This window comes from Amblyomma maculatum, chromosome 5 (genome assembly GCF_055883805.1).
Source record: "Amblyomma maculatum isolate TAMU_Amacu chromosome 5, ASM5588380v1, whole genome shotgun sequence".
NCBI classification, from domain to species: Eukaryota; Metazoa; Arthropoda; class Arachnida; order Ixodida; family Ixodidae; genus Amblyomma; species Amblyomma maculatum.
In genome coordinates, this window is record NC_139348.1 from 162,534,719 (window position 1) to 162,561,719 (window position 27,001).

Consider the following 27,001-nt stretch of genomic DNA (forward strand, 5'->3'; position numbering starts at 1 on the left):
CAGGTATCTCTCAAAGACTTTTAGTCCAAACAAGTCAGCAGATTCCATAAACTTTATTTCATGTAGGTTCTGTAGTTCGTAGTTAATCGACTCGTGCTATGAGGAACGCCGGTAGTGTAGGGCTCTGTAAATTTAAACGGCCTGAGGTGCTTTAAAGTGCACCAACATTGGACAGCATGCAAACACCTCGCATTTCCTCTCATGTAATGTCCCGGCCAGAGACCTTTAAGGCATAATAAATTGGAAAAAAAAAAAAATTTTGGTTCCATTTATTTCATTAATTAAGGAGCATTGCAGTCATATACGAAGTGTGGCATTGATAATGGCAACAGGCATAGATTTTTTATATACATGCCTAAGCAATTGGCTCACTTGCAGGGTGGTTTGGAATGCAAGTTTCATTAATATCAGGCACTACATCATCAGCACAGTCTTTATGAAACTAAAAAAAAAAAAAAAAAACTCAAATTCAACTATTGTCTACATCGCACTTTTCAAGCAAGCAAGGAACCATGAAGCAAAGGTCAGTGGTGCCACCTACAAACAAAAAGATGCAGTGCCAAGCAGGTGAGACTGAGAAAACACTAGGCATTTTGTGTTGCAGGAAAGAGATGGAGCACTAACACAAGCACAGACACAAGCAGATGCTTCAGGAAGGCAATGCATTCATACATCACTCTGTTCGGAATGTAAGAACTGACACATCAGTGAATTTATGAGGCGAAAGATCATGATGTGAACACAAGCACAACATTATGTAAGCCTTAGGAACATCAAAAAGCCAGCTGTGTAACCAGATCCATTCGCCAAAGACAGGAGGGGGGTCCCTAATGCAGCTAGACAAAAATGACTTTACTTATGTAAAGATTGTAGGGGGAGAGAGAAAGGGGGGGGGGGTATTTACACGGGTGTAGAGAACATATGCTCAGTGCCTTGTCAGGGCTGCAACTGGCTTGATGAGCCGCTCTCTCTCGCTGAGGCCGCTTCCCTCTTGAACATCTGGGCAAAGTGAAAGAGACACAGTAGAAGAAAGGCCGAGTGTTTTCGTATATGTCCCATTAACCGATTGTGAACATGACACTTGTACCATAATATGGTATATGTAATGTAATTAGAGTAGCTGACAATTAGGGAAAAAAAAAAATACATGCTCCACCAATGTGAAAGTAAGGTCTCAAAATCTCGAAAAATCAGGAAAACGCCAATAAGGAGCACTGCACATCACTGGCACCTTTACTAAAGCACAATGAGCACAAGGCTGCACAGCTGAACTGCACTGAAGACAGCATGGGACTCCTGGGGAAGCACGTGGAACACTATAAACAACCCCCAATAATAATTAATATGATGATGAGGCTGGCAATAATGATAATTGTGAGGAAAAAAGAGGAGAAACAGTTACTGCAGTGATGACCTCTGGAGCAACTTCAACCACCTTGGATGCATTACAACTTTCTTTTTATGCATTTTCCTTCACCTACATGTGGCTGCTGCAGCCAGAATTAGCTACAGCACTTCCCCCTCACTTCTCTATTTTCATTGCAAAGCTGAGCATGTACGCTACAAACCACAAGATCTCAGGGAACTTAGGTACCAAAAGAAATGCTACTTCATATGAAACATGGCGGTAATACTAGGAAGGTTAGCCCCATAACCACTTCTTTTAGACAAATAAGAGAGAAAGACCATACCCGATCAAAGAGTCGGGAGTGAGCATGGTGCAGTGAACTCTCCTAAAGAAGAAAGCACCCGCCCGAACAATGGTCACTTTCCGCACGTGCAACATGCATATTAGGAACGCGGGAACGGGTGAAGCAGCAATCGTCCCATGCAAATTGAGGCGTACGTACCCCTCGCAGCAGAGACTGGCTGAAGTAGCTCGAGGCGGCTGCGGTAATGGAGCCCTTGCGTCCCAGTCGGCATCGCACATAACCGTACAGGTTGGCTCCGTTTAGGGCCAGTGCTATCAGCGTCACCATCTGCACCACAAAACATAACAGTGCCATTGTGAGCTGAAATCTGGGGAAACGCATACATCGGCCTCTGTTTCACCAGTTTTGTAGCAACTCCGAATGACTAGCAGTGTCTAAAAGTGCAAGCATCACATCCGAATGATTCCTACGTTGTGTCCTTTCATGAGGATATGATCAAAAAAGCACTGGTACACAGCACTATTCCATGGCATCAAAACTGTATCATGTTTTCATATACCCATAATGTGTAACAAGCTAATCTTCAACACCATGAAAATAGAGATGGAAGACCACAAAATATATCCATTAGTATAGCTGGTGATATCCCACAGATAAAGGTCAAAATCTACTAACAAATAAAGCGAAATTCAAAACTAGGGTAAAAATGTAAGACGGCTACGAATCATGCTAAAATTGTAAAAAGTGGTAAGCACGTGAATCAACACATTAAAAAAAAATGTTGGCACCTTACCTTAAGTATGCGGGAACCCCTATTTTGGAAGGGGTGAGGTTTCCTATGCTCCGTTTCATACACCAAGTGCAACACTGCCAAAGCTACAGCTCTTGTTTGCGCTCTCCGACTCCGCGATGAAAAATAGTGCCTGCTCTTGACGAGAGGAAATAATAGTTATTTTGTCTGCAAGCCTAATACCTCTTATATTTGCCATCAACTTCATGAAGAGTACCTTTTTTAGGGAGAAAGGCTCGGCTTCAGTGAATGTGTATGTTTTGTTATGTCGTTTTCGTTCGTGTCGCATTTTCGCTGTCCTGCAACCTTGCAGGTGTGCCACTAGATGGCGCTGGCTGTGCCCTCCGCGCTGCACATCTATTTTTGAGAAAATGGTTCTTCGCTGCGCATTTTTGCTATACGATCCGCACTGCGAAGATGTCTAGGCATGCGAAGCAAGTTATTGCAAACGTGTATGCTCGGAATAGAGCCAGTTTCCGCAGGCACCACTCGGCCACAAAACGAGCGCGTAGTGATACGCCTCCTTTTTTTTTTCTTGCGGAATACTTGCGTAGCTTTCGCTGCGTTGCACCTGATGTATGAAACGGAGTATAGTAAGTCCGCCAACATTTGGTGTAGACACTGCTCTTGATGCTGATCTCGATTTTACTAGTTCTGCAGTAATTCAACTTAAGTTGTGCGTTAGTTCTTCCTCTGATCATACAATGTCTTTCAGAAGTTATTCGCTATCCTCATGGAGTCTCACTTTAATCATTTTTTTTTAATTGGTTCACAGGAAGGGAAAGGCACAGTATCTGTCACACTTGCTCTGTGGACACCTGAACCGCGCTTGAAAGTGGAAAAAGAGAAAGGGGAGCCATAGTGGAGGGCTACGGAGTAATTTCAACCACACAGCCGCCGCGGTCGGGTTCGAACCCGGGAACTCCGGCACAGTAGTCGGGCGTCTTACCACTGCACCGCCCCGGCGGGGCAATTTTATCATGGGCAAAACATTAATTTTTGTAAACTACTACTCGCGCTCTGAAATACTTACACAAGGATCTGATTACATTGTGTTGGCACCGCACAGCTTGGTAACAAGCAGGGAAGAAAACGTCAACCCGCCCCAAGAAACATTCTGGCCATAGAGCGAAATTTCTCTCCAAATATTTCAAGAAAAAGAAGAATTTATTCGGAACATGTTAAAAGGCACAAAATAATAGGTATACAGACTAGGGTCCCAAAATCAAACGATTCAAGGGACCCTCACTATATAATGAACAAAGCAATAGCATCTGCAGCAAAGTTTGCCATACTCACTTGATCCTAACTATTTACTTAATTTCCAACTTACCCCTCTTCTCGCCTTTTTCGCATTCACGGTAATAAAAGAGGGAGGCGGGGTGCTGGGGGGCTTGAGGTTTAGGAAAATGTAGTATGCTACAAGTGCTTCGTTTTCTGACACCTTTAACTTGAGAATGGTAGGGCAGTTGAAATCAGTAAACCACACAATGTTCAGCACATAACTTGAAGTGACTTTATATATTGCTATTTTCTAGCTTGAAAGCAGGCGATGTGCTTCTGATCAATAAATGCTCAGCTAGAATTCTTGTAAGGAAATGCAAGCATCCAGCCATTGTTTCCAAGCAGGGAAACGCATGCATTTTTTTCTAGGCGTCTGTGCAGGTGGTGGAACATTTTGTGTTGGAGGAATGCCAAAGTGTGCTGCTACCGAATTTCTCACTCCTGGCACAGAATCCTCTGTTCGTAAAGACTAGCACTTCCTGCCTTTTGACAACACGCTAAGAATTGCCAGGTCATATGGCAAACGGCACTAAGCGAATGGCATGACCTAAAAGAGGAGCTGTACGTACAGTCGTGGACAATATTTTGCGAGACGCCGGAGCCCCGTTTCAAAGCTGCCTCTGGGCCACTAGGCGGCGTGGTGCACGTGTCGAGGTTGCGCGGGGCGATTACTAGGCGCATGCACGTCCTATATGTGTCCGCTGGCCTTTCTCCTCGCTCGTTTTGTGTGAAGCGATACTTATTCCGCCTGGCGCTTTTTACTGCTTGCGCCGCTCGAGCTATGCGGCCGTCGTACTCGGCGTGCAGCCAGTCGACAGCGATAACAGCGCGCGTGCATGAGGCCCGCCGCATTTGTATCGCGCAGTTTAGTAAAGGTCACGGTCTTTTCACGTGATAGTTCGTCCGGTCGAAAAGCTTTCGGCGCATACTCGGCACAGCATGTCGGAACTAATCGGGGACTGCGTAAAAAAAATCATAACATCGTTTTTTCCCTTCTAGTGATTATTTTACTTGTGTGTGACAGGCGATGACGAGTAATCATTGTAATTAATTAATTGAAGAAATTGAAATTTTTTTTTTTGAAAAATGAGATTTAAAGGTGTCAAAATGTTTTGAATGAAAAGACAAGGCTTGATAATGCTAATTAAAAAAATTTAGACTCTAATTGAATACTTAATTGAAAAAAAAAAAAGAAATACGTGTTTAAAGGTGTCAAACTGCTCAAACTGGAAAGACGATGTTTGTTGCTGCTTGATGTTCACTGAAAAGTGAGGCACACACTGCGCCTTCCTTTTCCTCAAGACCAACTTAAGCAATATAAAAATATTCGTGGAAGTAAAATGTAGCGTTAAAGGCGCTATTGCGTCTGCTTTTAAGGCGAAGCTTGAGCGTCCCCTAAATTTTATTATTGGTTAGCTCATCATTTCCAACTTCTTGCTTGCGATAGAAGCCTCTTTTGTGCAAACTGCCCACTGCGATGCAAACCTCTTCTCGACGAACATTCGGTTCGTATGCTTCAACTACAAGTGTTAGCGTGCATCGCAACCCATTCATAGTTACTGTGCCGACTACAAGCGTAAAAGAGAGAATGTATCCTTAAGCACCATATTTATTGTCACGAAACATAGAAAAGAAACAAACACGTGCAGACATCACTGGCAATTGGACAATTCAGCAATTATGCACAGGCGCATTTATATATTTACATATATTCTTCGAGGGTTTCCATATGTGCTCACAAATCGCAACACTGAAAAGCAGCCAGTGTAAGCACCGCATGCAGTATTTGCTTCGATATTGTAACTGATTGCATATCGGGGCTTATGTTGCTAGTTATGCCATTTAACGGGGCAGAGTGACTTTTAAACAACTATAGTTTGAAAATTACGGTAATACATCACATAGAATGACAGTACCTTTTACGGCCTTATGTCCCCGACGTGATAAGGCTGATGAACACTTGCTTGCATTGCCTGATCGTAGAAAAGCGAGATGGCGCAAGCACTCTTCCTAAATAACGCCTATATGTTCTGCTCAGCCATCGACGTTACTTGATTTATGATTGGCTAGTGATATCCAGGAAAACCTATATACTTTCATCGCAAATTCTGCAGTTGCAAAATGCCTCCAAGAGTGCCGATCGACGACAGGAGACTTATTGCACGTCTGTTCGTGGAAGGTGTTCCCCAGAGAGAAATTGCTCGCCATACCGGTCGTTCCAAATCTGCAGTAGCCCGAACCATTCGTGTTTTCCGCAATGGAGGCAGCCTGGCAGATTCCAAACGTCCAGGTCGACCAAGAGCCTCAACAAAAGAAGATGACCTCTTGATCATAGCTGCATCGGTGGCTGACCCCTTCATGACTGCAGAAGAAATCCGCAAGAAACTCGCACTGAATATATCTGCAAAGACTATCAGGCGACGGCTCAAAGAAATTGGTCTGCGATCCTGCATGGCTGCCCAGTAGCCGCATCTGACAACTAAACAGCGCAAGGAACGGCTCGAGTTTGCCAACTCTCTGAGAGGGTGGACTGTGAACGATTGGTCCGAAGTTATATTCTCGGACGAGTCTTCGTTTTCCACCCGCTGGGACCAAAAGTGCCGAGTTTGGAGGCCAGTTAATTGCAGGTATGGATACCTTTTTTTTTTTTTTTGCATCTAAGTAAATCCTGATTATTTTGTATGAAGAATACGAATAAAGTAGGACCTAGCGGCAAATTGCTGTCTTCGTGTTTCCAAATGAAAAATACGTAGGAAACATTGCCGAACTTTCCTCCTCAGCACGCAATATCTCGGAGGTGCACGATGCTGATAGAAGAGAGTCCATAAGCAAATGCTTCTTAGTGCCGATGCTGCAATTTATTCAAAAGTAATTGCTCTTCCGAAACAACTCTTGTCGTTTAGTAGCGTGATTAGTACTAACTATTCAGAAATGATTCACAGTTTTAATTAAACCTTGCTACACGGAAAAGTTAGTTTTCACTCGCACTAAACCTGATGCATGAGACCTAAATTATAACTTTGTACTGATTTTCTTCTCCTATACAGATACGACCCGTCATATGTGCTAAATGTGTTCTGCAGTGGTCGCTGTTCCGTGGCTGTGTGGGGTGCGATGTCAAGAAATGGACTAGAGCCTCTGGTTGGAATCGATGGATCCTTCACCTTGGACTCCTACGTCGACATCATTGAGAGTGTGTTAATGCCACATGTTCTTGACGGACCATTCCTGGATGGATTCTACTTTTTTCAACAAGATAGGAGTCCTGTACACACGTCTCGAAAAGTCGGCGCTGTTCTAGACGCTCGTGGCGTGCGGCAGCTGCCATGGCCTCCGAAGGGAGCCGACATGAGCCCCATTGAAAATGTGTGGGGCCTAATGAAAGCTCAACTGATGAGGTCCCACATTGGGAATGCCAACGCAGACACACTCTGGGAAGCGATCAGAGGTGAATGGGAAAGGCTTCGTGCGGACACAAATATGGTTTGTTCACTTTACGAATCGATGCCACGCCGGTTGGCAAGCGTCATCGCTGCTGATGGCTGTTTCACCAAGTATTAGGAATTTTTCGTTTGCCAGCGATGTCTGCATTGTTTTTTGTTTCTGTTTTATGACAATAAATTTGTTGCTTAAGGATTATTTCTCTCTTTTACGCTTTTGGTCGGCACAATAACTATGAATGAGTTGCGACGCACGCTAACGCTCGCACTTGAAACATAAGGACTGAGTGTCTTTATCGAGATGTTTTCATCGCAGTGGGCAGTTTGCTGAAACAGGGCCTTTATCACATGCCAGAAGTTATACGTTATTACTAATGAAAAAGAAACAGATCTTGTGCTTCGTTACTAAATGACTCGATATAAAGCTGGCGGGTCCCATGCGCGAACGCTGTTATCGCTGTCAACTGGCTGCACGCCGAGCCAACACCACTTGGCCGAGCACGACGGCCGCATAGCTCGAGCGGCGCGAACAGTAAAAAGCACCAGCCGCGCCCAAGTGCGGAATACGCAGCGCTTCAAACAAAACAAGCGAAGAGAAAGGCCAGCGGACGCATATAGGAAGAGCATGCGCCTAGTCATCGCCCCGCGCAACCTTGACGCGCGCACCACGCCACCTAGTGGCCCAGAGGCAGCTTTGAAACGGGGCTCCAGCGTCTCGCAAAATATTGTCCGTGACTGTACATTGTTCCAACAGATTATTGTCACGCTCTACTAACATGAGTTGAATATGCCTATTAGTGCTGTAGTAAAACAAAATATTAAAATAAAAACAAACCGCAAAATCAGCGACACACTTTACACTCCAGGTGTCAGGGACATATGGGGTCATACACAAATGCGTTCGTTTGACAATTACAGGCAGAGTGCATCAACCCAATTTCTGTGTGGCAAGAAAACCCCAAAGGCTAGGTGTTCACACAATGGTGAAGCCCCACAAATGGCTAGTAAACGATGCAATGAGCTTAAAGCTAATACTATGTTCTATTGCTCACCTGCTGTGCGCAATGAGATAGCCAGACAAATTAAGCTACACAAATGGAATTGGCTATACTTGACGACAGTTTACATTGGCTATGAAGGAAAGGCTACAGGGGCGAAGTGCACAAATTTGTGCCTAGCCCCGCATTACTGGTGCAGTTGGTGCCATCCATCAATGGAACGCCTCTTGTAACTAGACATGCCGCAACCAAGCAAACTGGTTGTATTGACCTAAATTGTTTTTTCTTTGCCTTTAAATGTTGAAAAACCATACATGACAGTCTACCTCCGAGTCTCCAAGCACAAGCTATATTCCACTGTGTAGGAAAAGAGTGTGCGCTTTGGCTCGGTAGCTCCTGCTGCAGTTGCAGAAAAAGTTGTCGCGGAGTAAACACTGGCTAGCTGTTGCCGAGTATAGCTCACTACACAGAAACGCCAGAGTTACCACCCCATCAAACATGCGTGCGCATGACAGCAGAACGGCACGCACCAGCCACTGGAAGTTCCAGCTGAAGAGGGACACGAAGAAGAACAGCGTCCAGAGGGCGGGCGCCCCGATCAGCCCCATCCAGAAGAGGCCCGCCTCTGATCCGTCAACCACCGCCTGCTCCCCTGCCTGCACAGGGCAAGAGGACACAAGAGTGAGCCCCCATGGTCAAGTTTCTATCAACACAGGCAAAAAGGATTCCAAATGGAAACTACTGTGAACCAAAGTGAGTTGATTCTTGCATGCAATTTTCTTCCCCACAAAGATAACCCTCTTTCCAAACCAACTGCCAGAATTATAGCTCACATCACTTACTATAAATGCATCAGAGACCCTTGCAACTTCCTTATGGTTAAGTATGCAATAAATCTCATTGACTGCCCTCTGTAATTCCCCCATTCTTGCCTGTAGCATATAATAAATAATGCACAAATCATGACTGACAGCAGATGACAAAACAGACCCACAAACAAGTGATAACTTTTTAATTTATGAATACAATTTTTATTTTTTCAATACAGAGGTTTTCCTTCTTACACTTTGCCCAGGGGCAGCAGTATGATGTCAAAATGTAGATCCACAAAAGTACCAACGTTCACGCACACAATGTAACACCACAATCCTGACTTTTTAACAGTCGCAAAACTTCCCCTGCCATCGATTAGAGGACCCACCACCTGCTCCCATGCTAGAGCCTTCCGCATGGAGAAAGCAGACAACTAAAATTGAACACGGATAATAGATGAAAGCCACATCTCAACATCAAGGACACGCTTGCTGACACATGTGAGATGCAGCACTCTCCCCACTGGATGCAACATGACATATTCCAACGTGTGTTCAAAGGAACGCTTCCCAAGTTTGCCTCTAAACTGAAGCAGCAAATTATTGCTTTGATTACTGAACCAAGCCTAGTGACACATGGTTTAGGCTTCCCTGAAAGCTACCCAAACCGGCTTGAAAACGAGGCTGTGTCCTGTAACCGGTGGAATCGCACTGAGGTCACTCAAAACTTCACTCCAAGCTCTTTCATGGAACTGTGAGCAGCTAGGACTCATGGCCAGCAAATTGAAATCAAGGGCTTTGATAAAATGAAAGCCTGGAGTGACATGCAAGAAACATGCTCCGAATTGTGCCACGATATGAAGCTAAGAACTATCGTTGAGAAGCAGTATGGAATGGCCAGCAAGCTCCATAGCACATACATAATGCATGCACTATGTTCTCGCATTTCAGAAAAAAAAAAAAAAAGGGCAGAGTAATGGCTCATTGTGGCAGGCAACCTGGGCCCGTATCTCAACTTCGTGCCTTTTAAAAACGTCCATTCTGTCAACACCTGAGTGATTGAAGCACTGCAAGAGGATGCAGTGGCTCAGATACACCATATTCATTTCTGTCGTTTCAGCTTCGGCCAATAGGCTGTCGCCAAAAGAGACACTTCTGAAAGGGATGCTAGCTGAGACAAGCACCCAGCAAGCAATCAAGTACAAAAGGAGGCACAGTGTGAGTATATAGTCTAGTAAACGTTCTTTTGCACTTGTTCCCGCCGCGGTAGTGCACTGGTTAGGGCACGACTACTGTGGCCAAGGATGCGGTATTGAACCCTGGCCGTGGCAGCCGATTTTCAATGAAGGCAAAAAGCAAGGCGCCCACGTGCTATGTGATGCCAGTGCAGAACACCAGGTGATCTAACTTTATAGAATCATTCACTATGACATCTCTCATATCCCGAGTCGCTTTCGGACATTAAACCTCAGAAAACCAAACCAATCTGTTGCACTTGTTGCTTCTGTGCTCAGTAACTGCCAGAAGGAAAAAAAGTTTCACAAGGACTGCATGCAACGCATTGTTGTCCAAACAGGCATTACTGGTGAGAGCTTTACACTGCCTTGTCAGTGCTGTGGTACCTTGGTACCTTAACAAACATTGATAACTTGGTACCTCCATATACACGACATCGGCTTGCAACACAAATATGAATAGGGGCCAACTCACCTTTCTGCTCTCAAATACCCAGTGGCTACGACCGACATCATCAACATAGTTCCACCAGCGTAGGCCGACCAGCAGGCGGCCCGTGACATTCTTGACAGTCCAGAAGTCCATGCACAGCAACAGCAGGATACACACAAAGCTGGACACAAAGCTGTCCGTGAAAAGACGGCACAGCAGGTACGTCAACAATGCCGTTGTCCGGAAGGCCAAATGGAAGAAGGCTGCCAAAGGGTGCCTGTTCCACGGATGCAAACGAAAGGATGCCAAGTGTGGACTTGTCATTCAGTGATGCACACAGGCTATATGAATAGCCCAACATGACAGCAGTGCACAATTATGTTTATGCTTTTCTAAGCTTGGGGTTGTGAAAATTCCTCTGCACTACAAAGCACATTAAAAAGTGCACATACATGTGCCACTCCTACTAATCTGAATTTGTAGATCTTTGGCACGCATCACTGTCAGATATACATTGAAGTTTTAGCAATCAAATTCAACAGCATATACCATGACTACAGTTTGATGTTTTATTGTATCCTATCTTAGCAATACAAAAGCAAACTGTATTGTTTCTTTCAGTTCAAATAAAATGTGGTTCCTGCGAACAACAGTATTGAGGCTGCTATCTCGTACTGAGCTGTGGAACACAATTTCATCAACAATCGAACAACAGCTATCACGAATGAACCGTCGTTTAAAAAGAAATGGATGTATGAGGCATTCCTTTTTGGCAGAGCCTAAAGCCCCAAAAAGACTAGGGACCTGAGAGAGACACAACACAGCGACCTATGTCTCTTTCACATCCCTGTCTTTTTGTTGTTGTTTTTGCGCTTCAGGCTTTGCCAAAATAAGCAAACTCTAACAACTAGCCCAAGAAACAGCCTTGTAAGAGGTACAACCGCTAAATTTTTATAACGCTCATTTCTTTACCAGATCTAAATAATCATTACGTCTGTTGTGTTGTATAATCACTCCAACCAGCCAAAATGCACGGCTCCCTTACTGCTTGGTTTTGTTGTTTTTTTCGTGTATTTTTCTCAATCCTACTCTTTTTAAGTTTTACTTTCTGCAAACATTTATGCTCACTGAATCATCCGCAGTCATGCATACATGCCGAGTTTAGCATTTCTATAAAGCGATCGTAAAAACGTCATGCTGTCCAGCACCGAGAAAGAGGAGTACCCCGAAGCTCAAGGATCTCATGACGACAGGAAAAATGTGTATCTCACCTGATGGGCCTCTTGGTAAGCCCTCCCTCGACGTCCCCGAAGTCAATAGAAGCAGCATCTTCCGTGCCCTCCATCAGAGCCTGCAACCACCAAAAATTGATCAACACGGCGCCTAATTGGTGGGGTCGTTGGCTCGAGTTGATGCAACAAATAGCTAGATCGTAGTTCCGCCACTCAATTTCGCTCACTTCGAGCGCGAAAGCGAGCAGACGTACAGTTAATTAAGCGTACATACGTGTTACGTACTGTCCATACGCATGACTGATTATATTAAAATCAACGACCTACAGATCCGCAATCGCTACATGGCGGCACGTTGTCCCACACTGCTTGAGCAAGAAATTACAACGTAAGCAGGCCGGCGAAGCGTGCGTCAACAGCTGTGACTTAAAGAGCGACCTCTGATTTGATCGTATCCGTGATTCACAGCCGGTACGCCTCGCTCAACGAGGCACGAGGTTAATGTCCTTCTTTGATGAGATATTTATTTTCGTTCACGGAACCTTAAAGTCGACGTTTCGCGTATTTTCAGCCACGCGATACAGCCGTGTCTGTTGCTTCACCAGAGATCCCGGTCGCGCACGGCCATCTAGACCCACGGTGTGAGGGAAAGCCCGAAACCGGCAACGTTTCCTCTGTGACTTACACTGGAAGAGTTGCTCATTTCGCCGCTTAATGTAGCCATGATGACGCCACTTGGGTGTCCTCACATAGCAGTTGCTGCACTAGCACAGATAAGAGCACCTGTAAAGATAAATAAATGTATTCGCTACACTATACCACAACCAACTGCGTTCACACGAGCCCACGCCGAAACGAGACCGCTACGCATGACAGCTGTTCGAAACCGTCGAAATCGAAACTTTTGTTCATTTTTTTTTTTTAAGATTGAAATTAAAAAAAGAATAATTTTTTTTTTAAGACTGATTACTAAAGGCGCAACAATTTAACATAAGGTTAGCACCAAGATTATGCTTCTTTTTTTTTTCCTTAACCTATGTAGCACCTGCACCTGTGCTAAGAGCTAACGATAGTTTTGTTTTAGCACGGCCGCTCAATGGAAGCGCACTTGCGCCTCCATTGAGCGGCCGTGGTTTTAGCGATATTGAATAAAACCATAAAACGCTCAAAGCGTTAAAACGCCGGAGTTATACCAAAATTTTGAGAGCGCAGGCTTTAAATTAAAAAAAGAAGACGACAAGGCTACTTAAGATTATAGCAGTGTCTGTTTTTTTCTTTTTTTCACTCTGTGTAGCTTGGCCTATAGCTGGTTTTATTTATTTAGTCCATGGTCCCGTTGGCCGTGGCCACGGTGTACACCGTGGGCGAGACTGACAGGATGGCTCCGCGCCGACTAACTGAAGTGCAGCCTCAAGTCTGAGGGCCATCTTTTCGGCATTACTGGACGCTGCGCCAGTAAGCAGCGCAACTTCTCTGTCTCTGATAAAGGAGTGCTTGCCCGAGCTTTAAAGGAGTTAATTTGTTAACCATGCGCAACGTGCTGAGTTGTAAAAACTATACGAGAAAACTTTTGCACTCCTCGAGCCTATCGTGCGACATGCCTACACTACGTCGCGAGTTCTTTTTTTTTTTTTTTTTTTTTTTTTTTTTTTTTAATGGACAGCCGCTGATCTTTCTCTCTCGAGCTTTACGGCCTACAGTTTCTAGAAGGAACGGCTGTAGCTACTAAATAACTAAAGGTTTAGTACTCTCCTTCAGCTTTGACAAACCTGGACAGCACCTTGCGCATGTTGGTTATGCATGTGGGACCGAACCGCGCAGAACAACCGGACAAGGAGATGAGAGAAAAAAAAAAGTCAGCACTTGTCTTTTTCTTGACCCGTTGTTCTGCGCTGTTCTGGCACGAATTTGACATACCGCCGCCGCGATACAGTTTGGCTGTGAGCTCTGGTGCCTGCAACGCCTTCTTTTATGCAAAACAGGCGTACTGGGAGGCCATGCAAGCCGCGGGCTCAAAAAAAACAAAAAAACGAGTTGAGCAAAAGTGAGATGAAAACAAAATTGTTGTTGCTTTGTCCTTACAGATATTCAAAGGCTCCTCAGAACTTCACTGCATTATTGACAGCGAGATAATGCCAAAGCTGCACTAGAGCCATGCAGCACCTTATAGTGCATGATACTGAGCTTATGTGTCGCACTGAAAGCTCTTACCATGTTCTTAGATTATCATATTAAAGTAGCTTTAAACCCATGCTTGTTAATACAGTGATAGCCATAAATTGAATCTAGGGCATCATGCTCACATACAAGGCTTCTGATAACCGCTGGTCACATGATGTGGGCTATAGCAGAAACCTGTACCTGGTCATCTTACAAGCATTTGTGCAATTGATGCTTTTAATGTCTTGTAAAAGATTTTGTGTTCTGTTTCTGTATGGGAATGCTTTCCTTATTGAAGGCTAACATTTGGCTTGCTACAGCAAAACCTCTACCTAGTCATCCTAAAAACAGCACTGCAGTTGGTGCTTTTAATGTATTGTAAAAGTATTTGTGTTCTGCTTCTGTATGGCAATGCTTTTCTCGTTGAAGACTAGCATGAGGCTTCCAAAAATTTTTCAGATGCCATTTGCTGTAGCCGATTTCGTAGGCCAACAGGAAGCAGCACTTTGAACATGGAAAACTGTCATCCACGGGGGAAAAACAGCAACATCCCTTTGCATTCTCATTTCTTTGGTATGGCTAAAAGTGAGTATTGTATCATTATCTATATTATTAATATTGAATCATGATTGTCAGTGTTGAAGTTGTTTGAGCGTGATGATTTTAAACACACAGGACATCCCTTCGACATTAAGGTTTTAGCTTGTTTACATGTAGGATGTAGAACTGGTTTCAACAAACTTTATGCAGCAAATTCTTTTTACATTGTCCACCATGTTACTTTTTGTCATTGGACACAGTCGTCCACTCTTAGCTTGAATGGGAATGTGTGGCATGCAGTTTGCAAAATAGCAATGCATCCGTCACAGCCATGCATCAAGGCTAAGTGGCTTGTGCGTAGAGGGACCAGCCGCTCCAGCTTCACGTCATCTGCCTCTTTGCTCCGGTGTGCAGACGTGCATTGAGGCAAAGTGGTTTATTTGTAGAGAAACCAGGAGCTTCTTTGTCACATCTGGCTGTTTGTTACGGTGTGCAGATGCGCATTGAGGCAAAATGGCTGATGTGTAGAGGGACCAGGAGCTGCTGCTTAACGTCCTTCGCCTCTTTACTACAGTGCACAGCCGTGCATTGATGCTAAGTGGCTTGTGCATGGAGGGCCCAGGAGCTGCAGCTTCACGTCTGCCTCTTCGCTCAGGTACGCAGGTGCGTATTGAGGCAAAATGGCTTATGCATAGAGGGACCAGGAGCAGCTGTGTGGCGTAGTGTGTATATTTGCTATGGTGCGTATCGAAGTACAATGGGGGGCTCATGTGTAAAGGTACCATGAGCTGCTGCGTCATGTCGTCTGCCTCTTTACTATGGTGCGCAGGCATGCATCAAGGCAAAGTGGCTTATGCATAGAAGGACCAGGAGCTGTTGCTTCACATCTGCTATGATGCGCAGCTGCGTATTGTGGGTTGTGGTGGAAAACATTGCCATCAGATACAAATACAGGAGGTTACTAGCTGACCCTGAGGGGGCCTGTCCTGACAAAAACAAGGGGTCCCTAGTTTGGGACCCCAGTGGTGGTAGAGGGACTAGAGGCTGGTACTTAACGCTGTCTGCCTCTTCGCTACGGTGTGCGGCTGCGATGGATGCAGTGGCATCTCAAAAAGTGGATGCCACGCACTCGCATGTTCAGCCTGAGTGGACGACTGTGTACCTGCTATAGCTTTGTTATTCATAGAATAAACCTAGGCCAAGTTGGATAAATTATAGCTCACCTCATATGTGGTCAGCAAAGAAAAGCCACTCCAGAAAATCTGATGCATTTACTGTCATAGGGTTCTTATTCATATACATGCTACTGACAAGTCAGATTCTTCACCCTCAGAAATGCCAGAAAAATAACCAAGGGTGCGTCTGCAATAGTCTAGCTTGCTCTTTCTCTGCAGACTTGAGTCAGATGTGTTTTCCATTGCTGTGGGTGGGACAGGCGTGAATCTTTGATTTTAAGCTTGCAACAAGTATTTTATTGTAGTTTAAAGGCAAAACGGTACTAATAATCGTAGCCCCCCGTGGCCTTTATCCCCTTTTAATAGTGTTGCTAGACACTGAATTACTAGTTTACTGTGCACTGTTTCTGTCTAGTTAATGTGCGGAATGTACATATATTTATATGACTTGGAGTTGTCGACTTTGTACTTAGAAACATTGTAGTGTTATCTGATGTGTTGCTTTCATTTCTTTAATGATTTCTGTAAGGGATCGGTGGGTATGCTAGGCACCATTATTAGTCTGCTCTTTTTGGGTCACCTGTTCAATGCCCAGCTGCGGCCGTCTCCCACTTGCCCTCGGACAGGAGGCGGAGAGACGCGCACAGATAGGCAGCTACAGCAGCTACAGTGCTTAACGGAAACGTAGGCAGAGAGGGAAAGAAGTCCCTTCTTCCGAGGACTTTGCTGTCGCACTCGAAGACGCGGGGACAGGCAGTTTGTTCTCGTTGCTGTGTCATGTAGGGGGCTCATTTTTATTTAAGGAGCTTTACGAACAGTATACAACTAAGGGGTCCTTAATACTAAGCGTACTAAGGGATCCTTAGTACGCTGACTGGACCCATCACCCGGAGGCAGCACAGCTTTGAAACGAGCACCTCTTTTGGAAGAACTGCTTATCGTTCAAAGAAAAAACACTGTCAGGTTGAAGGGTGTAAGGCCCTCTTCCTTGTTGGGGAGCCCATAAAAGTGACAATTATTCAGTGCAGGCGCGCTGAGTGGGGTCTCGTTGAGGATTCCAACCATGGATGTTAACAATGGTGGGATATAGCGGCGTTGAAAAAGGGCAAGTGTGTAACAGTGACGGTATGATGTGGGTTGGCTCTTCTGATGTGGTCCGCAATGGTGCTGACTCGGACGCCAATAATTGCAATAATTGCCCTGTAAAAAGAGCCGCCAAGGATGCAAGCTTTGGGCAATGGTTGCGCACGTGGGACTCCGTTTTGATGGGTTCAAATTATTTATTTTCTTTTTTTTTTTCCTAGGGGAGAGAGTTTGGCATGTGACCTAGTGAGCCAATCATTTCGAGGTCCATTCTCTAAATTCCGTTTGTTGTGAAATGAATTTGTTGTCCCTTTTGCATTGCTTGTATTAGGGAGAGGGTGAAGAACTTATGAAAGTGGAAAGACATGCCAAAATGTTTGTTAGCCAGTCATGTGTGAGTTCGTTGTCATCGGGGAGAAGAAATGTGGGCGGAGTCCCAAAGTTAATGTAACGGCCCCGCGGCCTGGAGAACTCGTTCTGAGCTAGATTTTGATCTCTTTACTCTTCGGCATAGATCATGGTCATTGTTTCACCTGTTGTAAATACGTACATTCATGTATAAAATTTTCAGTTCATCTTCCTCTCCGTGTGCAAGTTGTTGTGGCCAGATGCAGTAAATTCACTATTTTCATTTCTATATAATGTGCCTTTCTGAAGATGGTGAGCTCTTTTGTCCAATCCTGTAAGAAAGCTGCAAAGTGCTCCCAAATCTTGCACAAAACTGTGTGATATCCTTAATACTAACTGCGGCTTGATGTCACTCAAAACATGCAATTGAGGTAGATTTCTCCCCCCCCCCCCTTTTTTGTTCGTTCAAATGAGGATCAGCGGATACTAACTCTTGCTTTTGTAATGCCCTAGGCCCCGCCTTAAGGTAGTATAGTACTCCAATGTCGATACCATTTTTATAGCTATGGCTGTCCAACAGCACTAATGTCTTTTATACACTTTTACTAATCTCTTACCCAAGTGGTGGCTTATACTGCGGGGGCGAAAGTCTGGACAGTATGTCTGTAGATTTTGGACTAGAATCGCGATGTAAACGAATTGTGACCTTATTTCTCTTGCACACATGAAAGAACTAACGTTCAACTTTCACATCGACAAGTATGGTCCGAGTTTCCTGGTCGATGTGAAAGTTATGTGCTTTGATTGCAGTTTGTGTAGTCCACACACTTGTCCCCGATAATACATAGGGGCAAATTAGGCGCCTTTACAGGGGCAGTTTCTTTGGCGCCCACTGCCTTCCCCATAAAAAAGCTACAGTGTTTCTTGTGAACAGCTGGCTGCATTTATAAATACCATTATTTTTTCTGTAATTTGTTGTGCGTAGTTGAGAAATCCATGACATACATCCATGCTGCATGCTGCCGGTAATACATCAGGAGCTTGTGGTTATCAGCTTTTTGTGTTTTGTGTAACTATATAAGCCTTGCTATTGTAATGTCACATATAGCGCTGTGGGTAAACAAATAACTTTACTTTTAACTCTTGTAGAAGCATGAACACTGCGCAATCACTGCGGCGGGCTATGCTTCCACATTGGGCTTTAGCCACATGTCAAATGTCTATCTTTATTCTGCTGCAGCAGCTTGCATGTTATCAGATAAGTTAATTCGTCGCAGCTGCTCTAAGGAGACGCTTTCTAGACGCTTGTAGCCTAGATGTTGATGTCGATATACCCCCGACACGCCCAGGGGATGTCTTCAGTAGAGGGTACATGGAAACCAGCGAAATGTGCAGTTTACAGAACAAAAAGGTAACAATTTTAAATGATGTTATTATTGATCGCTTCTTTTCAGAGCAGGAACAATGACTTTAGAAATCTGCCTGTTAAACCGCTCGAAATGCAGGTTTCTGCCGCCAATGCGTACCTGTGTAATACTGCAATGCTCTGGCTGTGCTTTATGTTCATATACAGCATCCTTTATGCTTAGTTTCTCTGCATGTGCACTCCATGTCTTGGGCATTGCTGAGGGTGCATAGCAGCAAGCATAACATGCCATGTTTGTTCAGAGTGGCATGTTCAAAGAGACGACATAAAAACATTAAAATACTGAATGCCAGGTTCTGGTCAAACTACGTTTGTATCTTTTGTTATTCTGCATGGGTTTTGCTGCAGTTATATGACCTTTCTATATAGTATGTGACAGTGCTGAATGGAAATGCATGCGTACAGTGCCATCTGGAAAAAGCAATTGAGAGAAACTGGCAGTTGCTCTTGGAGATGTGTAATCAAAGTTCAGCACAGATAACTTGAATTTCATTTTCCCTTCTATTGCAGGAGGAGCCCAGCCTACTCTTTCCATCTTAGGCCTGAAAGACTAGCAACAGCTGATCGAGCAAATGCACAGGATAGTAACTGCTCCTGGAATCCCGGCCTGCGGAGGCCGCCCACACAGAACTCGATCATCTCGCTAATTCCGAAATATTAGGTTTCAATAAATACCTTTTCCTCCACCACCTCCCCAAGGGAAGAGCTGTCACGGCCAAGGATAATTAAAAAAAATTATTCAAGTAGATTCTTAATACTCCAGTTGGCCGGCATTTTACCATGCCATTCCTTAACATCAATATTTTTTTAGTGTAGACTATTTATCCATGCAGTTTTTGCAATAAAGGCAAAAAAAAATGCTTTTTTTTACAACCTCGCATGCTGGTATGTCTATGCACTTAGCATGTTTTCAGGAATGGTGCATTTGTGTAAAGCTCAGCTAGCATATGTGCCTCTTTGATGGAAGTTTTAATTGCACACTACTGTTCAGTGCTTTGTGTGTGAAAGTATAAAGCAGACAACAGGAAACTTGAACCTGTTGCATATTCTATTGTCTGCTTTACTCTCACGACAAAGGCATTGAGCACTAGTATGTGACTGAAATTTCCATGGCACATGCTTGCTGAGCTTTACACGAATGTTATTGGCAAGTTTTTACACGAATAGCGGGCCCTGCAAGCATGTTCCGGGAAACGTCCGAATGTCCGCCTCCGGCTGCCCGTCGGACGTCCGTGGGACGCGATCCGGATCCACGAACGATAGTCCGACGGACGTCCGCTGTACGTATATCGAACATAACCGGACTTCCGTCGGATGTCCGAAGGTCCGAGAACGGACGTCCGTCGGTCGACCGTCGGACGTCTATGGCCGTCTGGGTAGTAGCCCGTCCGCCCGTCCTTGGCGTTGTCAGCAAAGGATATCTAGCTACAGGGAATTCTGACGTGTGGCATCACACGTGTTGTCAAGTGTATAATCAAATGTGTATCGCTTCTGTGTTTTCTTTTGTTGTTTTGAGCCTGATATATATATTACCACGTTCCGATCAATAAACATCAGTTGCACCTGTCCGTGTTGTCTTCCCAAGGTCTTCCTTCCTTGTCCAAGTCGCGCTGTTCTTCAGAAAATGGCATACCAACTCGCCCAAGCATCAGTTCTAACAAGATACTGCGCCTTTCCTTTCCTGTGAACCAAATAATTAATTAATTCCTCCATGATAGGGGTTTATGCCGGCGCGTCGAACAGCGCGCGCAAGGTCTTTTTTACCATGGCGCGCCAATACCAAAAGCCTGAAAGAAAGCGTAAAAAAGCATATCTCTGTGAAAAGAAGGTTACGTGTGACGTATAAAAATACATCGGCAATAAATGTGTTTAGATGTAGGTAAGTTTTGCATGAATGTGAACTAAAAGAGAAAGAAAAAAGAAGGTGAACTTATCTTACGCATTCTACGCCGTCTTTGAGGTGGCGCTTACTGCCATATCCATTCCAGACACAACGAGTTACTACTATCCACACATATCAGTGCAACTTGCTTTTCTTTTATTTTCTGCTCTGCTGCTGATTTTGTGGTGCAGCCATGGCAGCGAAGATAGCACGGATCCCCGGCCTAAAGCTACAAGCGGTGAGATTTACGTATTCTTCTAATTTGTGCTCGGAATCCTGCAGCCCGTGTCAGCCTTTAGTTCTCTGCTTCTATCCTGATGTCACAATGCCTGCTTCTGCAATCATCGCCGCGGTGTGACCGGCGCTGCTCGTGAAGGTTAACGATGGGGGTCACTCTTCTCTCACAAATGATGAAAATATTATTGTCGAAAAGCGTCTTTTATCCGCTTCTGAATGCTGCGTTTCTTTAAAACTTCATAAAGCATGCTCAGTGGACGTCGCCCTCCTCAAGATCACTTGGCGATATGCCCTTTGCGGTTGTCCGACTCTGCATGCTGTCGATTTGAAGCAGCCGCTCGTTTCCGCCTGTTTTGCTATCCGTAGTTGTTCAGTACATCGAATAATTCGCGACCCGTTGAATTTATTTTGAGTCCGCCGTCCTTCTGGTTGTCCATGGTAATCGCGTGGTCATCGCCATGCATCGGCGAGCACCGCAACTTGCAGCAGTCGAGTTGATTTTCGGTTCAATTTCGATTTCAATCACCTGTGTCCCGAGGCTACTTTGTGTGCCGTTTTCAGTGTGCGCGTATCACTTATCGCAGCGCTGGTGGTGAAAAATTCAAAAATTTGCCTGCATATGCATTCAATGTTGGTTTCGAGCATGTGGCTTCGGTCATACGCGGGCTTGCTTCATAAAAGCACAGCACAGCTGATTACAAACTTTGCATATACCTGAAGTAATTAAAAAACGGAACGAACATTTCATGGTTTGATATTACAGCGGGTAGTCTGGTTGACTTCCCTTGAAAACTAGAACACACTCACTGCGAAGCTGTTCGTTTATACGTCATTGTACTGCATCCGTGTTCTGCGAAGAGGACTTAATTGATTTCATTTGGGCAGGAGTGGTCATTGTCGACAGGTGTTGTATGGGAGGGCTGTGTAAAGATGAGCTTTAATGTGATGCTTTCATTCTATCTTACATCTCTTCTTGGTGACATGCTTATGAATATTTGCCTGGTCTTGGTACTCCAAAAGTCAATAAAGGCTCAAGTACATGTAAGGAATGGTCATATCTAACTAGACAATGGGATATACCTTTAGATCACTGGTCAAACTGAGCCATGGCTGAATGAATGTACACTCCTGAGCAGGCCAGTTTGGTGCTAGTTTGATGGAATGCAGTGTGCTGCAGTGCAGTTTGCTTGTCTTTGTACTTCACTTGAGCCAAGATGTTATGAAATTCAGCACCTACTTGCATTAATATTTTGCTTCCTTGATGCCGCAGAACAGTTTTTGGTGGCAGGCTTCTCTCGTTTTCCGGAGTCTGTTGTCACTTGTATGCTGAGATTGGACAGATTGTCTGTGGCTGTCACAGACAACTAGTTGTTAAAGCATGTTTCGAGTTACAAACATGTTGGGAACAGCATACTAAAATAAGCCAACTATTGGTGCAAGTTGCTCATCTGAAACTGAAGATGCATCTTTTAGCCCATCGAGCATGACCGGTAGCACCCACGCCTTTCGGTGATCTCAGGTGTTGTGGATTATTCATTGTGAACTTTTTATTTGCAAAAGCAATACTACGCCAGGTTTCGGCCCGTCTCGTAGTCCGTGGCCGCATTTCACAAATGACCTTGATTGAACAGCCGCGAAGAAGACGACGACGAAGAAGAAGGATAAAAGAAGAAAAAGAAAAAGAACGTTCGGCCACCTGCAGCTGATGCTTTCACTCCATATTCGGTTCAGCAGCGTTGAACCCCTCTAATTTTTTTTTGTGCAAGATGTGTGAAAAATAAGAGATGCAGTTGGAAATGGATTATGGAGTAGAGACTGATGTTGTTGGAGAGGGGGAAGTAGTTGCGGGCATTAAAACGGGCATGTACTGTTACAAATTCTTTAACATAAAAAAAGAAGCCCCGTTTAAGCCTCTTGACTCGCGGAAATGCATAAGAAAGGGCAAGAAGAGAAATCTAGGCTCAAGCAATTGCTTTTGTATGTTCACCCTGAATTCTGTGTTTCTTCACTTCTGCATTGCTTTAAGAATGCGTAGACTTGTAACCTGCTTTTACTTCACCATCACTGTGGTTGCTGCTGTCTGTTGTGTGCTTGTGCAGGTGCGAGCCTTCTCAGCACAGGCTGCACCCAAGGTTGCATCGCATACCAAGGTCGAGTCTCTCCCCAAGCAGGATGTTGAGGTACGTGTACAGGAGCAAGGCTTGGCCAGTATTCTAGCAGGATTCCACTTTGGTCTGCACTGATGGGTCGGAGCTGCAGATACGAATGTGACTTGTGCCATGAGTGCCTAATGTTTTAAGATGTGAAAGTATTGTGAGCGTTGCATTTCGAGTGCTGCCTTTTTGTTGCATCTTGGCAGTTCACTAAGGACTTGTGTCCTCATGTCATTGCAACTCTCGGGAAAGAAATCGGTGACTTCTGTCCTTGCTTTCGTTTCGCCAGTGCTTGACAATGCGCATAGTTGTGTGCACACTTACAGTTAGCATTGTGCTTACTACAGTTAGTGCTTCTTGTGCATTTTCTGTGGCCCTTATGTGCTGCAGACTACCACGTTGCCCAATGGTCTTGTGGTGACCGCGCTCGAGAACTACTCGCCAGTCACGCGGTTGGCTATTGTGGTGAAAGCCGGCGCCCGCTACGAGGATGGCTCCAACAAGGGAATCACCCACACCCTTCGTAATGCTGCTGGACTGGTAAGTCAGCCATGCTGAGCCAGCTGGTAGTCATATTTCCGTAGCAGAAGGATTGCTGAGGCTGGGTTGCATTGGCAGTTGTGACTGGCAAGAAGATTGCTCCACTACCATCATCATCAGCCAGACTATACCCACTGCAGGGCGAAGGCCTCTCCCATATTTTTCCAATTAACCCGGTCTTGTGCTAGCTGCATCCTCTTGACCCCTGTGAACTTCTTAACCTCATCCGCCCACCTAACTTTCTGCCGCCCCCTGCTACACTTTCCTTCCCTTGGAATCCAGTTTGTTACCTTAAGCGACCATCTGTTATCCTCTCTTTGCGCTACATGTCCTGCCCATGCTCATTTCTTCTTGATTTCCACTAGAATGTCAGTAACTTGAGTTATTTCTCTGACCCACTCTGCACGCTTCCAATCTCTTAACGTTACCCCTACCATTTTTCGTTCCATACCCCTCTGTGTTGTCCTCAACTTAAGTAGCCTCCACGTTTCAGCCCCATAGGTGAGTACAGGTAAAATGCAACTGTAAGATGCACACGACTTTCCTCTTGAACAATACCGGTAAGCTGCTAAACATAATCTGCGAGTATTTGCGAAATGCGCTTCATTCCAATCTTATTCTCCTTGTTATTTTCCTTTCATGGTCTGGATCTCTGGTTACTACCTGTCTTAAGTAGACATAGTATTCGTCTACTACTTCCAGTGCTTCACTACCTAACATAAACTGCTGTGTCTTCCCGAGGCTGTTAAACATTACCTGTCTTCTGCATGATAATTTTCAAGCCTACCTTTCTGCTTTTCCTGTCTAGGTCATCAATCATTCTTTGCAGTTCATCCCCTGAGTTGCTTAGCAAGGCAGTGTCATCAGCGAATCACAGGTTATTGAGGTGTTTTGCATCATCTACCCTTAACCCTAACTGTTCCTATTCCAAGTCTCTTTCCTCAAAGCAGGCTGTGAATAGTACTGGGAAGATCGTGTCTCCTTGCCTAACACCTTTCTTTATAGGAATATTGTTACTTTCTTTATGCACAACTATCGTTGCTATGCAGCCACTATATATGTAGGGCTGTTAGTTTTCTGGTAAAACCCGATTTTACCCAGTTTTTGCACCCCGAACATGTTCCTAAAAAATTAGGTAAAACCTGATTTTTCTCAGTTTCTGGAACAACTGTGCCCATGAAACTTGTTAAAAGTTCGTATGAAAGCACCAAAGCAGAAGCTATTCGAGCGATACTTTTTGATAAAGAGGTTCTTTTGCGAAGGCAGTCTTAATGAGAGATGCACTTGAGCCACTTTTAGATGTCCAGAAAATGTTTGAAAGCAGAAAACTTCTGATGCCAAGCTTCGATCACCTCATAAACGTCAAGATACAGCAGATTGGCAACAAATTTTCCGCGATGATCAGTAAAAGCGATCGAGCAAAAGGTGTTTTGTTTATGTTACCTAAGAACAGTGCCACATTTTACTTAGCAAAAACTTATGAAGAGTTCTTGTGAAGAATTTTGCACGAAAATCTTCACAAAATGGGGCTGTGCTTTGAGACCGAATGTCTCAGACAAAGAAGAAAACCAGTTGGCAATATGGAACTGGGTGCTTTACTCAATCCATTCCAGAAGCGGCTGCTGGGTCAGTCTAATGACTACCGACCTCTCTTTATTTCCGTGACGGACGATGTGGCTCTCTTCATGGGGAGTTTAACCAGCACTTGCTGGAAGCAAGCCCCACAAATGAAAGTATCGAATGATGAGCTATAGGAACGACACAACTGTGCGCTACACCAGGCTAACAAATGCAGCGTTGACATTGTTGTGTCTAGCTGATGGTAGCTGTGGCGTGGAGCGAACATTCTCTCAGCTAAGATTCCTGCAGAGACTAGACAAGTCCCGGATGGAAACCGAAATGTTGTGCATGCAGATATGTACGTAAATAAGGGCATATAAAATGTCGATGACCAGCTCATGTAAATAAATGTTTCTTGTCCAAAAACTGACCGTTGCACATCACTCGCCGAATTATGAAATACTTTCTTGAAAGCAACTATCGGTTAGAAGAAATTGAATGAATTGTTAGTTTGCAAATTTAACCTGATAGAACTCAAATTTCGGAGTGTCTTCACGGAAAACCCGATTTTTACCCCTCGAATTTAAAAAAAAATATAAAACCCAAAAACGAATAACCCTACATATATGGCACGTCTACACCCTGATTTCACAATTCTTGCATGACTGCAGATGTTTCTACCGAGTCGAATGCTTTTTCGTAATCAATGAATGCTTTGTATTAGGGCTGGTTATGTTCAGAGCATTTTTCTATTACTAATTTGATGGTATAGATATGATCGATAGTAGGGTACACTTTCTGAAAACCTGCTTGATCTTTTGCTTGATTGGAGTCTAAGGTTGTCCTGATTGTACTAGCGATTACCTTAGTAGAAACCTAATACGTAACAGATAGTAAGCTGATTGGTCTGTAATTTTTCAAGTCCTTAGCGTCCCTTTTCTTATGAATTAAGATAATGCTTGCGTTCTTCTATGGTTCCAGTACCGTCGATGACACCAGGCATTGTGTATACAGGATGGCCAGTTTTCCTAGCATGATATCCCTCCGTCTTTCAACAAATCTGCAGTTACGTGATCCTCTCCAGCTGCTTTCCCCCCTTTTCATAGTTTCTAAAGCTTTCTTACCTCTTCATTTCCTGAATATTTCCCATTTCCTGTATATTACTGGAAATAAATTTTTTTCAATTCAATTTGTCACTGGCAGAACTTCTGACTGTTTTTCGCTGCTGCCAATCTCGTATTGTCCTGACTACTTTGGCTACTGTACAGATATGTATAGAACTCCTCAGCTACTTTGACTACCTTGTCCATATTCGTGATGACATTGCCTGCCTTGTCCCTTAGTGCATACATCTGATTTTTGTCTATGCTTAATTTCTTCTTCACTACTTTAAGGCTTCCCCCTTTCTTTACAGCATGCTCAATTTTCTTCTTGTTATACTTTCTTATATCGGCTACTTTACACTTATTGACTAGCTTTAATATCTCTGCCAGTTCTACCAGGTCTGTTCAGTTAGAAGCTTTCATACTTCGGTGTTTCTTAATCAAATCTTTCGTCTCCTTAGACAGCTTACCGGTATCCTCTCTATCCTACCGCCTACTTCTACAGTGCACTCTGTAATGATATCTCTCAAATTATTGCTCATGGCTTCTAGGCTAATGTCATCATCTTCTGTTAGAGCTGAATATCTATTCTGTAGCAAGAGCTTGAACTCTACTGCCCTCCCCCTCACCACTAATTTGTTGATGGACTCCTTGCTTACTAATCTGTTTCATTACCTCTTGAAATTTAGACTAATGAGACCTTACCATCCTGTGGTCACTGCATTGCACTTTCACAATTACGTCTACATCCTGCATAATGGTGGGGTTAGAACGTAGTATGAAGTCAATTTCATTTTTAGTCTTCCTGTTAGGACTTTTCCATGTCCACTTCCGTTTTTTCCGTTTGCTGAAGAAGGTATTTATGATTATTAAGTTATTTCACTCCGCAAATTCAACTAGTAACTCCCCCCTGCTATT

At 44.2% G+C, this 27,001-nt stretch overlaps 2 protein-coding genes and 1 long non-coding RNA gene across 5 annotated transcripts in view; 2 read left to right on the forward strand and 1 right to left on the reverse strand.

Moving 5' to 3' along the window:
- Positions 1-254: 254 nt before the first annotated feature.
- LOC146190166 (Golgi apparatus membrane protein TVP23 homolog B) lies at positions 255-12,756 on the reverse strand. Of its 3 annotated transcripts, XM_084604894.1 has the most exons (7): positions 12,717-12,747; positions 12,562-12,659; positions 11,916-11,995; positions 10,687-10,921; positions 8,695-8,820; positions 1,851-1,979; positions 255-999 (listed from the first exon to the last, which is right to left on the reverse strand). In XM_084604894.1, the coding sequence occupies exons 2-7, from the start codon at positions 12,598-12,600 to the stop codon at positions 937-939; spliced, it is 672 nt and encodes a 223-aa protein (XP_084461020.1). In that variant the 5' UTR covers positions 12,601-12,659; positions 12,717-12,747; the 3' UTR covers positions 255-936. The 3 variants fall into 3 exon arrangements, with proteins under 3 accessions (XP_084461020.1, XP_084461019.1, XP_084461021.1); XM_084604893.1 differs by having other exon boundaries at positions 12,562-12,756; XM_084604895.1 differs by lacking the exons at positions 12,562-12,659; positions 12,717-12,747 and adding an exon at positions 12,151-12,468.
- An 841-nt stretch (positions 12,757-13,597) lies between these two features.
- Positions 13,598-19,294, forward strand: LOC146190167 (uncharacterized). The gene is made up of 2 exons (XR_014707707.1): positions 13,598-14,621; positions 19,119-19,294. It is a non-coding gene; the product is annotated as an uncharacterized LOC146190167 (long non-coding RNA).
- A 1,285-nt stretch (positions 19,295-20,579) lies between these two features.
- Positions 20,580-27,001, forward strand: part of UQCR-C2 (Ubiquinol-cytochrome c reductase core protein 2) — a 41,439-nt gene continuing 35,017 nt past the window's right edge. The window contains exons 1-3 of the mRNA XM_084604897.1: positions 20,580-20,728; positions 22,827-22,907; positions 23,271-23,420. Coding sequence (XP_084461023.1) covers positions 20,684-20,728; positions 22,827-22,907; positions 23,271-23,420 — 276 coding nt within the window. The 5' untranslated portion in view covers positions 20,580-20,683. The remainder of the gene's footprint in view (positions 20,729-22,826; positions 22,908-23,270; positions 23,421-27,001) is intronic.

Excerpts from the sequence above, each read along its gene's own strand:
- LOC146190166 (XM_084604893.1), bottom strand. The coding sequence starts at position 12,600 with ATGGCTACATTAAGCGGCGAAATGAGCAACTCTTCCAGT. Across the intron at positions 8,821-10,686 it reads GGGTATTTGAGAGCAGAAAG|GCAGGGGAGCAGGCGGTGGT; the intron begins GTGAGTTGGCCC and ends TGCCCTGTGCAG. Across the intron at positions 1,980-8,694 it reads GCTGGAACTTCCAGTGGCTG|ATGGTGACGCTGATAGCACT; the intron begins GTGCGTGCCGTT and ends TTTGTGGTGCAG.